Source organism: Eschrichtius robustus, chromosome 8 (assembly GCF_028021215.1).
Source record: "Eschrichtius robustus isolate mEscRob2 chromosome 8, mEscRob2.pri, whole genome shotgun sequence".
Lineage (NCBI taxonomy): Eukaryota > Metazoa > Chordata > Mammalia > Artiodactyla > Eschrichtiidae > Eschrichtius > Eschrichtius robustus.
The window spans coordinates 13454302-13466898 of record NC_090831.1 but is presented as its reverse complement, the minus strand read 5'-3'; the positions used below and the strand labels follow the sequence as shown (position 1 = coordinate 13466898).

The 12597-nt window shown below is 37.9% G+C and overlaps 1 protein-coding gene across 2 annotated transcripts in view; it reads left to right on the top strand.

The window, feature by feature from the left end:
* SUGCT (succinyl-CoA:glutarate-CoA transferase) overlaps positions 1–12597 on the top strand; it is a 679336-nt gene that overhangs the window by 60941 nt on the left and 605798 nt on the right. For both annotated transcript variants that reach the window (XM_068550340.1, XM_068550339.1), the window contains exon 7: positions 5328–5419. In XM_068550340.1, the coding sequence (XP_068406441.1) occupies positions 5328–5419 (92 nt within the window). The remainder of the gene's footprint in view (positions 1–5327; positions 5420–12597) is intronic.

Below are 12597 nucleotides of genomic sequence, written 5' to 3'. Positions count from 1 at the left end.
TTCTTGTTTTTCTGGTTACTTGAGGTACAAAGTTAGGTTGTTTATTGGAGATCTTTCTTGTTTCTTATTTATTTATTTATTTATTTGTTTGTTTATTTATTTTTGGCTGTGTTGGGTCTTCGTTTCTGTGTGAGGGCTTTCTCTCTAGTTGCGGCGAGCGGGGGCCACTCTTCATTGCGGTGCACGGGCTCTCTTGTTGTGGAGCACAGGCTCCAGACGTGCAGGCTCAGTAGTTGTGGCTCACGGGGCCCAGTTGCTCCACGGCATGTGGGATCCTCCCAGACCAGGGCTTGAACCCGTGTCCCCTGCATTGGCAGGCAGATTCTCAACCACTGTGCCTCCAGGGAAGCCCCTTTCTTGTTTCTTGATGTAGGAATTCATCATATGAACTTTGCCCTTTGAACTGCTTTTGCTGCATCCCATAATTTTGGTAGGTTGTATTTCCATTTTCATTTGTCTCAAAGAATTTTTTGATTTATGTTTTGATTCCTTCTTTGACACATTGGTTGTTCAGTAACATGTTGTTTAATCTCTATATATTTGTGAGTTTTCTACTTTTCTTCTTGTAATTGATTTCTAGTTTCATACCATTGTGGTCAGAAAATATGCTTGACATGACTTCAGTCTTATTAAGTTTATTAAGACTTGTTTTGTGGCACATGATTTATTCTGAGAAGGTTCCATGTGTGCTTGAGAAGAAATGTGTATTTTGCTGCTGATGGATGAATGTTCTGTAAATGTTTGTTAAATCCATCTGGTTTAACATGTAGTTTAAGTCCAATATTTCCTTATTATTTTCTGTTTAGATGATCTAGCCATTGTTGAAAGTGGATTATTGAAGTACCCTACTGTTATTGTATTGCTGTCTCTTTCTCCCTTCAGGTCTGTTAATATTTGCTTTATATATCTAGGTGCTTCTCTGTTGGGTGCATAAATATTTACAAATGTTATATCCTCTTGTTGGACTGACCCTTTTATCATTATATCAATTTAAAGTCCTTCTTTGTCTCTTATTATAGTCTCTGTCCTAAAGTCTACCTTATCTGATATAAGTATAGATGCCTCTGCTTTCTTTTGGTTTCCATTTGCATGGAGTATCTTTTTCCATGCCTTCACTTTCAGTCTGTATCCTTAAAGCTGAAGTGAATCTCTTGTAGGCAGCATATAGTTGGGTCTTGTTTATTTTATCCATTTAGCCACTTTGTGTCTTTTGATTGGAAAATTTAGTCCAGGTACATTTAAAGTAATTATTGATAGTTATGGATTTACTATTGCCATTTTGTTAATTGTTTTCTGGTTGTTTTGTCATTTCTTTTTTCCTTTCGTTCCCTCTTGTTTATCTTCCTTTGTGATTTGATGATTTTCTGTAGTGGTATGCTGAGATTTCTTTCTCTTTCTCTTTTGTATGTCTACTATAGGGTTTGCATTGTGTTACCATGAGGCTTACATAAAATATCTTATAGCTAAAATAGACTGTTTTAAGCTGATAACAACCTAACTTCAAATGTATAAGAAGATTCTACATTTTTACACTCTTCTCCAACATTTGATGTTTTTGATGTCACAATTTAAATCTTTTTAATATTGTGCATTCATTAACAAATTACTGTAGTTATAGGTGGTCTTAATATTTTTAATTTTAATCTTTATACCAGAGTTATACCTGATTTACCCACCACCATTACAATATTAGAGTATTCTGAATTTAACCATATATTTATCTGTACCGGTGAGTTTTAAACTTTCATATGTTTTAATGTTACTAATTAGCATCCTTTTGTTTCAGCTTGAAGAAATCCCTTTAACATGTCTTGTAAGACCGGTTTAGTGGTGATAAATTCCTTCAGCTTTTGTTTGTCTGGAAACTCTTTATCTCTCTTTCAATTCTGAAGGACTCTTTTGTTGGGTAGAGCATTCTTGTTTGGCAGTCTTTTTATTTCCTTTCAGCACTTTGAATATCTCATCCCACTGCCTTCTGACCTGCAAGGTTGTTGTAGAATCCACTGGTAGTCTTATGAGGGTTCCCTTGTACCTAACAAGTTGCTTTTCTGTTGCTGCTTTTAAGGTTTTTGTCTTTGACAATTTAATTATGATGTCTGGGTGTGAATTTCTTTAGATTCATCATATTTGGTACTTCTTGGGCTGCCTAGATTTGGATGTCTGTTTTTTTCCCCCAGGTTGGGGAAGTTTTTGCCATTATTTCTTTGAATAAGGTCCCCCCCGCCCCCGTCTTCTCGGATCCTTATAATGTGTATATTGCCCCATTTTTTTAGTGCGTTATAAATCTGTTAAGCTATCTTCACTCCTTTTTTTAGTCTTTTTTCTTTTTGCTTCACTGAGTGGATGTATTCCACTGCTCTGTCTTCTAATTTACTGACTCTTTCTTCCACTTGATCTAGCCTGCTGTTGAACCTTTCTATTGAATTTTTCAGTTCAGTTATTTTATTCTTTACCTCTATACTTTCTGTTTGGTACTTTTTAATATTGTCAGTCTCTGTTGAAATTCTCACTTTGTTCATGCATTGCTTTCCTGACCTCTGTGACCATCTTTCTGAGCATTATTTTGAACTCTCTGTCAGGTAAATCACTTTTCTCTGTTCCATTAAGGTTGGTTTCTGGAGATTTATATTGTGCTCTTGTTTGGAACATATTCCCTTGTTTCTTCATTTTTCTTGAATGCTTGTGTCGGTTTTTGTGCATTAGCTCAACAGCACCTCTTTCAGTCTTGACAGAATGGTCTTGTGTAGCAGATGAATCCTGTCAATCAGCCCAGCCTGAACTCCTGGATGCCTCTCAAACCTTTGTGACTGTCCAAACCACTGTCCTTCTTCATGCCTTTTAGTAGTTGAGGGTATGAGAAGAGCCATTTAAGTTCCAAAGGGGATGATTGTAGTCAGCACTTAGATACAGGCTGATTCAAAGCCAGACCCTCAGGCAACAGCTGGGAAAGTATGCCATCAAGCACTTTCTGGGGAGAAACTGGGAGGTAGGCTTTTTGTCTTCTCCCTTGCACTGAGCCTTGAGCCCATTACAAACTGCTTATTTGTTTGCTATAGTCCAGTGGGACTTGTTAACTGCAAGCTCTATTGACAGTCAGAGCCAGGTGATATGGGGGCCCATCTCCCAGGCAGTAGCTGCAAAAGGTGGGGCACGAGACATGTATAGAAGCTCCTTCTAGAGAGATGATGGTGACCTGGTTTTATTGTTGGAGTGAGCTGGATGGAGAAGGTGGGGTAAGCGCCCACTGATTCTTTCAGGTTCCAGGTAGGATCAGTTAGATGTTGTCAATTAGTGTCTAGACCCTGAGGCAACAGCTTGTAAGGTATGAAGTCAAACCCTTTCCAGGGAAAGACTGGGAGATGGATGTTTTTGCTCCTCCTTCAGTCCTGAGACCTGGGGGGATAGTTGTGGTTAGTGCTCATGATCCTATCAGTAACTTCTTCTTTGTTTGCCATAGTCCTGTAGGACTCATGAATGCTGGCCATCAGAGATAGGAGTTTTAGGGGACTGTTTCTCAGGTGGGAGCCTTAAAGTTTGGGACACTAGATGTGCTGTCTGTACTGCCTGTTCCTCAGGGAGAAGCTGGGAGTTTGGGGTTTCCTCCTAATTGTATGGTTCTATGCCTGGGGTGAGGTTTATGATGAGAGTGTCTCAGCCTTTCCTACCAGTTTCGATATGGGTATTGTCTCTGTTGCCCAATGTATAAGAGTCATTCATCTGGATTTCTCTAGTTCTCAGTTCTCAGTTTCTCTTGGAGAGAAGTGCTTTGTGTGTAGCTGTACAATCACTGTGTCCATGGGAGGAGGAAATTGGCCTCCTATATTATCATTTTGGTCAAAAACAAAACAAAACAGAAAAAAAGCCTCTTTAGTTTCTTTATTCATTAATTTGTTTTTTAAAGATAATTGTTTTTATATAACCAGTATTCATTCATTTATTCATTTGGTAACCATTACTGAATTCTATTCTAGATGCTGGCAATACAGCAGTAAATTAAATTAGAAAAACTCTCTTGAGCATACCTTTGAGTAGGGAGGATACAGAAAATAAATAAATAAACTACATTATATATCTTGTGGTGATACGAGGTGTGAAGTCAAATATAATGAGGTAATGGGGCTTAAGAGTGAAAAGTGAGAGTGATCTTTCATAAAAGTTCTTCAGGGAAGACCTCTCTAATAAGGAGACATTTCAGTGCAGAGTTGGAGGATGTGAGGGAGTGAGGTATGTACATATATGGAGTGAAATAGAGGGAGAGTGTTCCAGGTTGCTGGAGAAGCAAGCAAAATATATGGGATTTGGAGACAGAGTTATTTAGCTCCTCATATAACCTTTATTTTCCAACAATAAGCACCAGAACTGAGGAGAGCAGGATAAAATATTTTTATGTTCTTTTATTTTATTTTATTTTAAAAATATTTATTTATTTATTTGGCTACGCTGGGTCTTTGTTGCAGCATGCGGGATCTTTTAGTTGCGGCATGTGGGCTCTTAGTTGCGGCATGCGGGATCTAGTTCCCTGACCAGGGATTGAACCTGGGCCCCCTGCATTGGGAACGTGGAGTCTTAACCACTGGACTAGCAGGGAAGTCCCTTTATGTTCTTTTAATTTTTGCTGATGGCAAAAAAAAGTGACACCTTCACCTTCTCTTTGTAATCCTAAAAAGCACTGGCAGGAGATGTATTAATTCTATTTATGTTCAAATTTTAAATTATCATTTGTATTTTCTTTGCATACTTGAAAAAATATGTAAATAGAACCTAGGGAGACATTGTTTTGTTTTACTTTGTATATTGTTTTATATGCAGCAAGAGTAGCAAATACCTGTTGGAGTCTGGAAGGTCAGTTAATGATTGAATCAGACTGAAGCATAAAGGATTAAGGAGGGGTGGAGAGTGGGGCAAATTGGAGAATTTATGCCCTGTGTAAAGGGAAGAACTATTACTTAACCTTAACTGATTATTGGCATGTGAGGATGTGAGCCTAGTTTTGAATGTGTTTTCTGGTTTTTCAAGAAAAGCCAGAAATTTGTATATTATGTGCTATCTCCTGATCTTTAAATGTTGGAAACTAAATAAAAACATTTCAAAACACTCTTCAGGCCAGACAAAACATTTGTATAATGGGGATCTGGCCCACAAGTCACCAGTTTGCAATCTTCTGGGGTATAACACCATGATTAAACTTTACAGCCTCCTTCAAGGGATAGTATAGACCTAATAGTAACAAAATGCTGTAGGATTTCTGGATACAGATGGTTTTGACACACTATTGTACTGTTGCTCTCCCTGGGTGGTGCTAAATATATCTCTTCTTGTTGTCTTAGGGTATGGTCAGACAGGCCCACTGTCTCAGCGAGCTGGGTACGATGCCGTTGCCTCTGCTGTTTCTGGTCTGATGCACATCACGGGGCCCGAGGTAGGTTTCCTTCTTTAGAATATTCATATTTCTTCCCCTATTTATTCCAAAGAGATTTTCATCTTTGCTAACCCCATAGGCTTAAACATGAGTTAATTTTAGGAAAAAACCACGGAAAGTGAATGACGTTAAAAATGGAAATGTTTATTCTGAATGTACTCGAGGCTTAATGTCATTATGGCCCCATGGAAAAGAACAACCTTTTTAGCAAGAAGCAATAGATCAAGTGGTGAACACATTTTCCATATGTATTATATCATTCAAGCTTAGTAAAGGCACCTTTGTGTGACTTAGGAATATTCCTCGTGTGAAGTAGAATGGCTGACTAGACTAGTCCGCGGATGTCCATTTCTACCAGAGTACTTTCATTTGATGTATATACATAGTGGAGGGTTTTCTTTTTCCCTCTGGAGTATTATAAGTGGTTGTTTATTTTAAAATTTGTTGCTTAATGCTCGGACATAGTTGTGTCTGATTGTTAATGCATTAGATTCTGACAGTGAAAGAATTATTTGATTTTATAACCACATTCCTTTTGCATTGGTGATAGGAAGTTCCCAAAAAGTATATAGACGACCAAAACGTGGATGGTTAGATCAAAGACTCTTAGAAAATGGACTCTTGGGGAAAACTACACATGCCGTTAAATAAAGTAAAAAAAAAGTGTGAAAGCTTAGTAAATAAAAATACTAAAAAAATCCACTTCCAAAACAAATTAGATTGATAGCCTTAAAAAACTTTTTCCAGTAGGTATTCCTTCCCTGAATCACTTTCTTCAGTTAATTCTTCAGGAAATATTGCTGCAGTGTTGGAATAAGATGAGGCAGAATGACCTCAAGTCTTTTTTTTTTTTTTTACAGATTTTCTTTTTATTATTTTAAAGTAGGTGTTGGGATTTCAGTGACTTAAAATATATGGTCTTTTGTACTTTCTTTCTTTCATTTTCACAAGTCTTAGAAAGAATGTGTGTGGCTTTTCCTTACAATATTCAAGGGCACCAATTTTCTTTCTATCCATTGAGAGAATGAAGCATGGATATATATATCTCTTTGCTCTTTTCCATAGAGGTACTTATATGGTCAAGACATTATTTTTGTGAGTGGTTTTATTTAATAGCGTTGTACTCAATTGTGAGTATGTGAAAAGATATGGGACTTTTAAATTTGTATATTCAAATATTAAAATGAATTAACTCAAAAACAACTGAGGTGGATGAGGTGAAAGATTACTCCTTTAGTACACTGTGCTATATTCTGACAGGGATAACCACACAGCGTGTGCTCAACCATATTATTTATCAGTCAATAACTCACCTCTTGTATTATCCTCAGGAGATTTTTGTTCTGGCTAAGCAAATGACAACAACACTAATTGCATGCTTACTATGTGCCAAGCATTATTTTAGGTACTTCACGTGTATTACATTAAATAAACTTGGCTTCCATATACTGTGTTTCTTTCACACGGACACATCTCTCACTTCTCAATTCATCCACCCAATGAATGGTTATTGTACATATACAGAGGGAATCCTCTGTATGCTGGCTACTATGGCAGTTACTGGGAATTAAACAGGCAACAGGTAGACACGGTCCTTAAGTGGAGAAGACAAACATTAACAGAAAAGAAATATTAAACAAGTAAAAAAGGCTCTAAAGAAGAGTACAGGATGCTACTGACGTGTATAACAGTGTGCCTCAGGCCATTTTAATACTTCCAGAGATTCTGCAAAATGTGGTTTGACAGCAGAGGATAAAAGCAGCCTGAAGCGAATCAGCCCATGCTGGGAATCCCCCTTTAAGGAGTTGTTTCCCCCTGATATCAGCAGTATATGACAGTTCACTAAGCCTCTCAGCGGAGGTTCCACAGGGGGGGTCACTTCTGAGAGCCCTGGCTAATATTTTTAACCAGCCAATGCAGATGCACTGTTGCCAGTTATATCATGTTGCGTATGAAGTTGTATCTACCTGCCCAGCTGTGTATTTGTGCTGTAGCATAACTCCATGTTGTCAGATGACTGATTGGAACCCAGGCTTCCTCACCCTATTCAGTGCAGCCTAATGTTGTCAGGATGGCTGGTCAGGAAAGGCTTCTCTGAGGGCCAGATATTTAAGGTGGGATGCAATTAAGCACTAACCTGATGACTCTAGGGCAACACCATGCATGACATCTAAATGCTGGAGAGTCTGGTGGGTTTGAGGAGCTAGTCTCATTGGATTATTGTGAGCTAGCAAAGAAGGGGAAGAATGAGGTTGGAGATGCAGGGAACGTATTGTTTATGGACCTACTGTATTAGTTAAGAGTTTGAAGAGACGGAAAGATACATTATCATATATACATATTTTTAGTGATGATCTAATATATTTCTGCCTGGAAAATGAGTGATGTTCCCAAAGTATAGACTATTATTATGATGAGAAAACTCAAAATGCATGGTTTTTCTATAGTGGACTCATAATGTTATTTTTATCCCCAAGGGGCATCAGCTAAATGTATAATATAGGATAAAATCTATGAAAGCAGTCTTTATGATGAGATTTAAACAAACTAGTTACAGTTGCCTCCAACTAAATCTAAAATCTAGCCTTTTAGGTAATGCTGTGGTATTGTTGGATAAAATTCAAATTTGATAACGGAGAAAAGAGAACTGACATTGAGTACTTACACTGTGCTAGACCCATGCTTGATGTTTTCCATATGCTTTTGTGTTTTCATTCTTACATTGATCCTTCCAGGTGTATGTATTGATAAATTCTGTAACTGAAGCTTAAGGGCTTAGGTAACTTGTACAGGGGGCCCAGGTATGTAAAATGCTAAAGCCATACTTTGAATCCAGTCTGCTTTACATCTTCTAGCTATATATAGTACCTTCTGTACTATAGCCACTCTCCATGCTGCCTGAAGAATGAAGCCTGATTTTTATTGTACTTGCATCTTGCTTATGCTTGCTATTGATAGGATATGTTGCACTGTAGTGAATACACCATTTGGTGGAGTGAGAAAGCAGTCAACTAAGAGTCTGGAGGCCTGGCCGTATCTCATTCACTCCTGTGTAATGTTTACCTGGCTGCCTGAAAGGGGCACCACCAGGAGGGCATAAGCCTCATAAGACCATGGTCTTTGCTTGCTCACTGCGGTATCTCATTGCCTAGAACAGAGCCTGGCACTTACTAAGCACTCAATAAATAAATGCTGAATGAATGAATAAATGAATACTTGGCACTGTGCTGTGTGATCTGGAACATATTGTATAGCTTCTCTGTTTCGGGGAAGTGCGTCTGGAAGTGATGTTCACACAGCTCCTCTTCCAGATATTGTAAAGGGAAAATAAATGTCTTTTATAGAATGTGAAAGTGCAAACATGTATAGTGTAATGTAGTACATGTAAGAATCAGCAATTGCTTGGTATATCTGTAGGTTCCCCAGCTCCACCCTCAGAGATACTGATCTGTGGGTAGAGCCCACAAATATGCATATTTAATGATGGCCCCAAGCGCTTCCGATGGAGATGGTTGTGGATCGCACTTGGAAACGTTATGAGAGGTGTTATTATTAAAAATCCCTTTGCATAGACTCTGACAGAAGTTAATGACTTGTTAAGGTCTATATATTATGTTTAAATTAGAGTCTTGTGCTCCAGATAAAATTATGTTCCATTATTTTTTATGTTCATGGCTCTGTGCTAACCAGTTATTACTCAAAAGGGATATCATCTATCTATCTATCTATCTATGTATCTGTCTATCATCTATCTAATTTTTTTAATGGAGAGGGTACTGGGAATGAAACCAATGAGTATGAGAGATTCTGGAAAGTAAATGACTCAGACATATGTGATACATGTTCTAAGTAATAATTCACCTTACATTTAAACATCAAGAATTATATCAATCAATGAAAAAGATGTATTGACCGTATGTGAATAGTATTGTTTTACATACCATAAAGAATTTAATAAGTTACTCTATAAGTAATTATTTGATTGACTAGATTAGATACATACTCATGGAAAAGTTAGAAAATGATAGAAAACTGCATAAAATTAAGTGGAACATTATGAAGCAGGCAATATAGAGAACGGTAGGATACAGAGTTTCTAATCCTTTCTTGGGAATAAACAGCCTTTGAAAGCCCTTGAGTTTTATGATCCTAGAGGCCTGGGTCTGGGGAATGTGTGTGTATGTGTGTGGGTGAGTGTTTGGGTGTGTGTGTGTGTGTGTGTGCATATGTGATGCTGACAATGAGGTAAGTTTTTTGCAAGCAGCCGAGAGGGGTAGATGTGTGAGGGCAAGGGGGTATGGTGCCAGTTGTCAGCTATTTCTGTGAGAACTTCCAGGGTAGGGAAAGCCTCTTATTCAACTTTATGTCCTTGTGCCCAGTATAACAGATGCTCTTCAAATGTTTTTTTTTTTTTTAATTTAATTAATAAAATCTTCAAAATCTAATTTATGGCCTACATGGAATCTGTTGGAGAGAAATTGCTATAACTTACTACAAGTAAAATATAAATGTGTCTCAGGGTGAGATTTCAAGAAAGAGGTGGGATTTGAGTTGAATGGTACCTGGAAAGGTGAATAGAATTCAGATGGATTGAGGCATTCCTAGTGGAGATCGCAGAGTGAACAAAGGTAGGGAAGTAGAAAGGAATCAGGCATACCTAGACAAAAGCAATAGGCCAGCCATGGAAGAGCTGAGAGTTAAAGTTTCAGAGTAGTGGGGGAAACTTGATTAAGGCCATGCTTTGGAAAGTCTTCAAGGTCAAGCAAAGAAATTGAGATGTTATTTGCTCACAGTGAAGTTAGGGAGGTTTTTCAGAAGGGGAGTGACATGATGAAAGCTGTGCTTCATAAGATTAGTTTGGTCCATATGTGCAGGATGGATTACATCAAGTTTACAAGCGATGCTTCTTAGATATTTATCTCCCCCTTTAAAAACTAAGGACACACAAACAATTACACAAAATGAAAATAGTCTTACATTGCTATCCAAAGGCACTGTATTGTATTTAGTTTGTATTTTTGAAGAGGTAATACATTCACATAATGCTAAATCTACAAGAAACAAGTATGTTGACTACATAATTTATCATATAAATCAGGACTCTTTTAAGAGTGAAAGAGAGCTCTCTATATAATAACCAGGTTTGTCTTTGTCACTCTGTATCTGAGTTTACAATGTAAATCCCCTTCCCTCTGTCCTCAATTCACCTCCTTCTCCTCAGAGACAGTCAATGCTATCACTTTTCTTTTGCATCCTTTCAGAGATGTTCTATTAAAAAACAAGCAAAATAGCCTTCCCCCGTCTTTTTTTTTTTTAAATAAGTGATTCTTTTTAAAAAAATATTTATTTATTTTATTTTTGGCTGTGTGGGGTCTCAGTTGCAGGACGTGGGATCTTTGTTGAGGCATGCGGGATCTTTCGTTGCGGCGCGTGGGCTCCTCTCTCTAGTTGTGGCGTGCGGGTTCTCTAGTTGTGGTGTGCAGGCTCCAGAGCACAAGGGCTCTGTAGCTGTGGCACGTAGGCTCTCTAGTTGTGGCTCACATGCTCAGTAGTTGCGGCACATGGGCTTAGTTGCCCTGCAGCATGTGGGATCTTAGTTCCCTGACCAGGGATCGAACCTGCGTCCCCTGCATTGGAAGGTGGATTCTCAACCACTGGACCACCAGCGAAGTCCCTAACCTACTTATTTCTTATGTCATTTCTGAGCTTGAGGTATCCTATGCTCTAGCAATGGTTTTCATCTGCAGATAGTAATCTTCAGCCCCACTCCAGGGGAGTTTTAAAATGATGTGTGGGATGGTTGGGTTGTACTGGCATTTAGTGTTTGGGGTAGGGATGAGTAAACATCCTTAAGGTATGGGACAGGCTCATGAATCTAGAATTTCACCTCCAAAATGCCAGTAGTACCCCTATTGAAAACCTTAACTAGATACACAGGACTTTTGTTCATCTTTTATGACTTGGTTTTTTTCTTAGCTTCTTTAGGTAGAATTTACCACTTCTTTCTCTATGCTCCAATGTAATTTTCATTATGTTGCTTATTGTATGTCCATCTGTCTCTGACTTTGGAATGTAAGTGCCTTAATTCAGGGAGTGTCTTTGGGATACATTTTTATATCCCTAGAATATAACACAGATCCACTACAGAGTTGGTGCTCATTGATTATTTGTTGTATATGAATTTGGAATCTTTAAGGATTCAACTTCAGTTTGATAATAAGAGGTTGATACATGTAGCAATAGCTATAGCATTTGAGATTCCTTTTGGAGTTCTTTAAGGGACATACTTAAAAATAAAAGGAGAGTCTTCTATTGGGTGGAACACTTCATAGAAGCCTCATACTCAGAAAATGTGAATAGAGAATTTTTGGGTTGTGACTGGAAAAATATGGTAAAAAGTATTTGGAAAAAACATTCATCTTGAGGTAACAATTAAAAATCATTTAAACAAGTTTCTTCCTAATGTTTTTGCTTTCTGAATCTTATGAAAGAAAAAACCTCCCCCTCTTTTTTTTCAATCTCAGTAAGTGGTTACTTTTGAGAGCATTGTGTTCGTTTTGAGTCATCATGCTTTGAAAAAGTGTTATAATCAGAGAAAATCCTAAAAAGAATGGCCAAAATTATCCCAGGGATATAAAATAGTTTCTTCAATGAGAAAGTCTACAGGGACTGGATTTGTTTGCCATAGATGAGGCAAAGAAATGATTTGAGTGCTGTTTTCATCTATTTTGGGGAGGATTTGGAACAGTTATTGTTATTGTTCATAGAACAATGAATAAGAGAAAATGAGCTCATATCAGAGAAGATATTTTAGTTAGCTGAACGAAGAGCTTTTTGACCATTAGGGTATTGAACATTGCCATGCATGAAGAAACAGGTCATGCGGTTTCTATTAGCATGGCGGAGGGAAAGATCCTGTCCTGGCTTGAAATCCCAGTCCCACTTGACATCTCTGAACCTTGTTTTTTTCATTTGTAAAAATGAGAGTACTAACACACATCCTGGAAAATGTACTCAGATTAAATGAGATAATGTGTAGGCAAACACCTGGGAAATAATGCTAGTTCCTTTTCCCTTTCTGGTGCATGCCTGGCATGTATTAGATACTCAATAACTGCTCTGTTTCCTCTGGAGATCTTTAAGGAGAGAGGGATAAGCATCTTCCTGGATGATTTAGA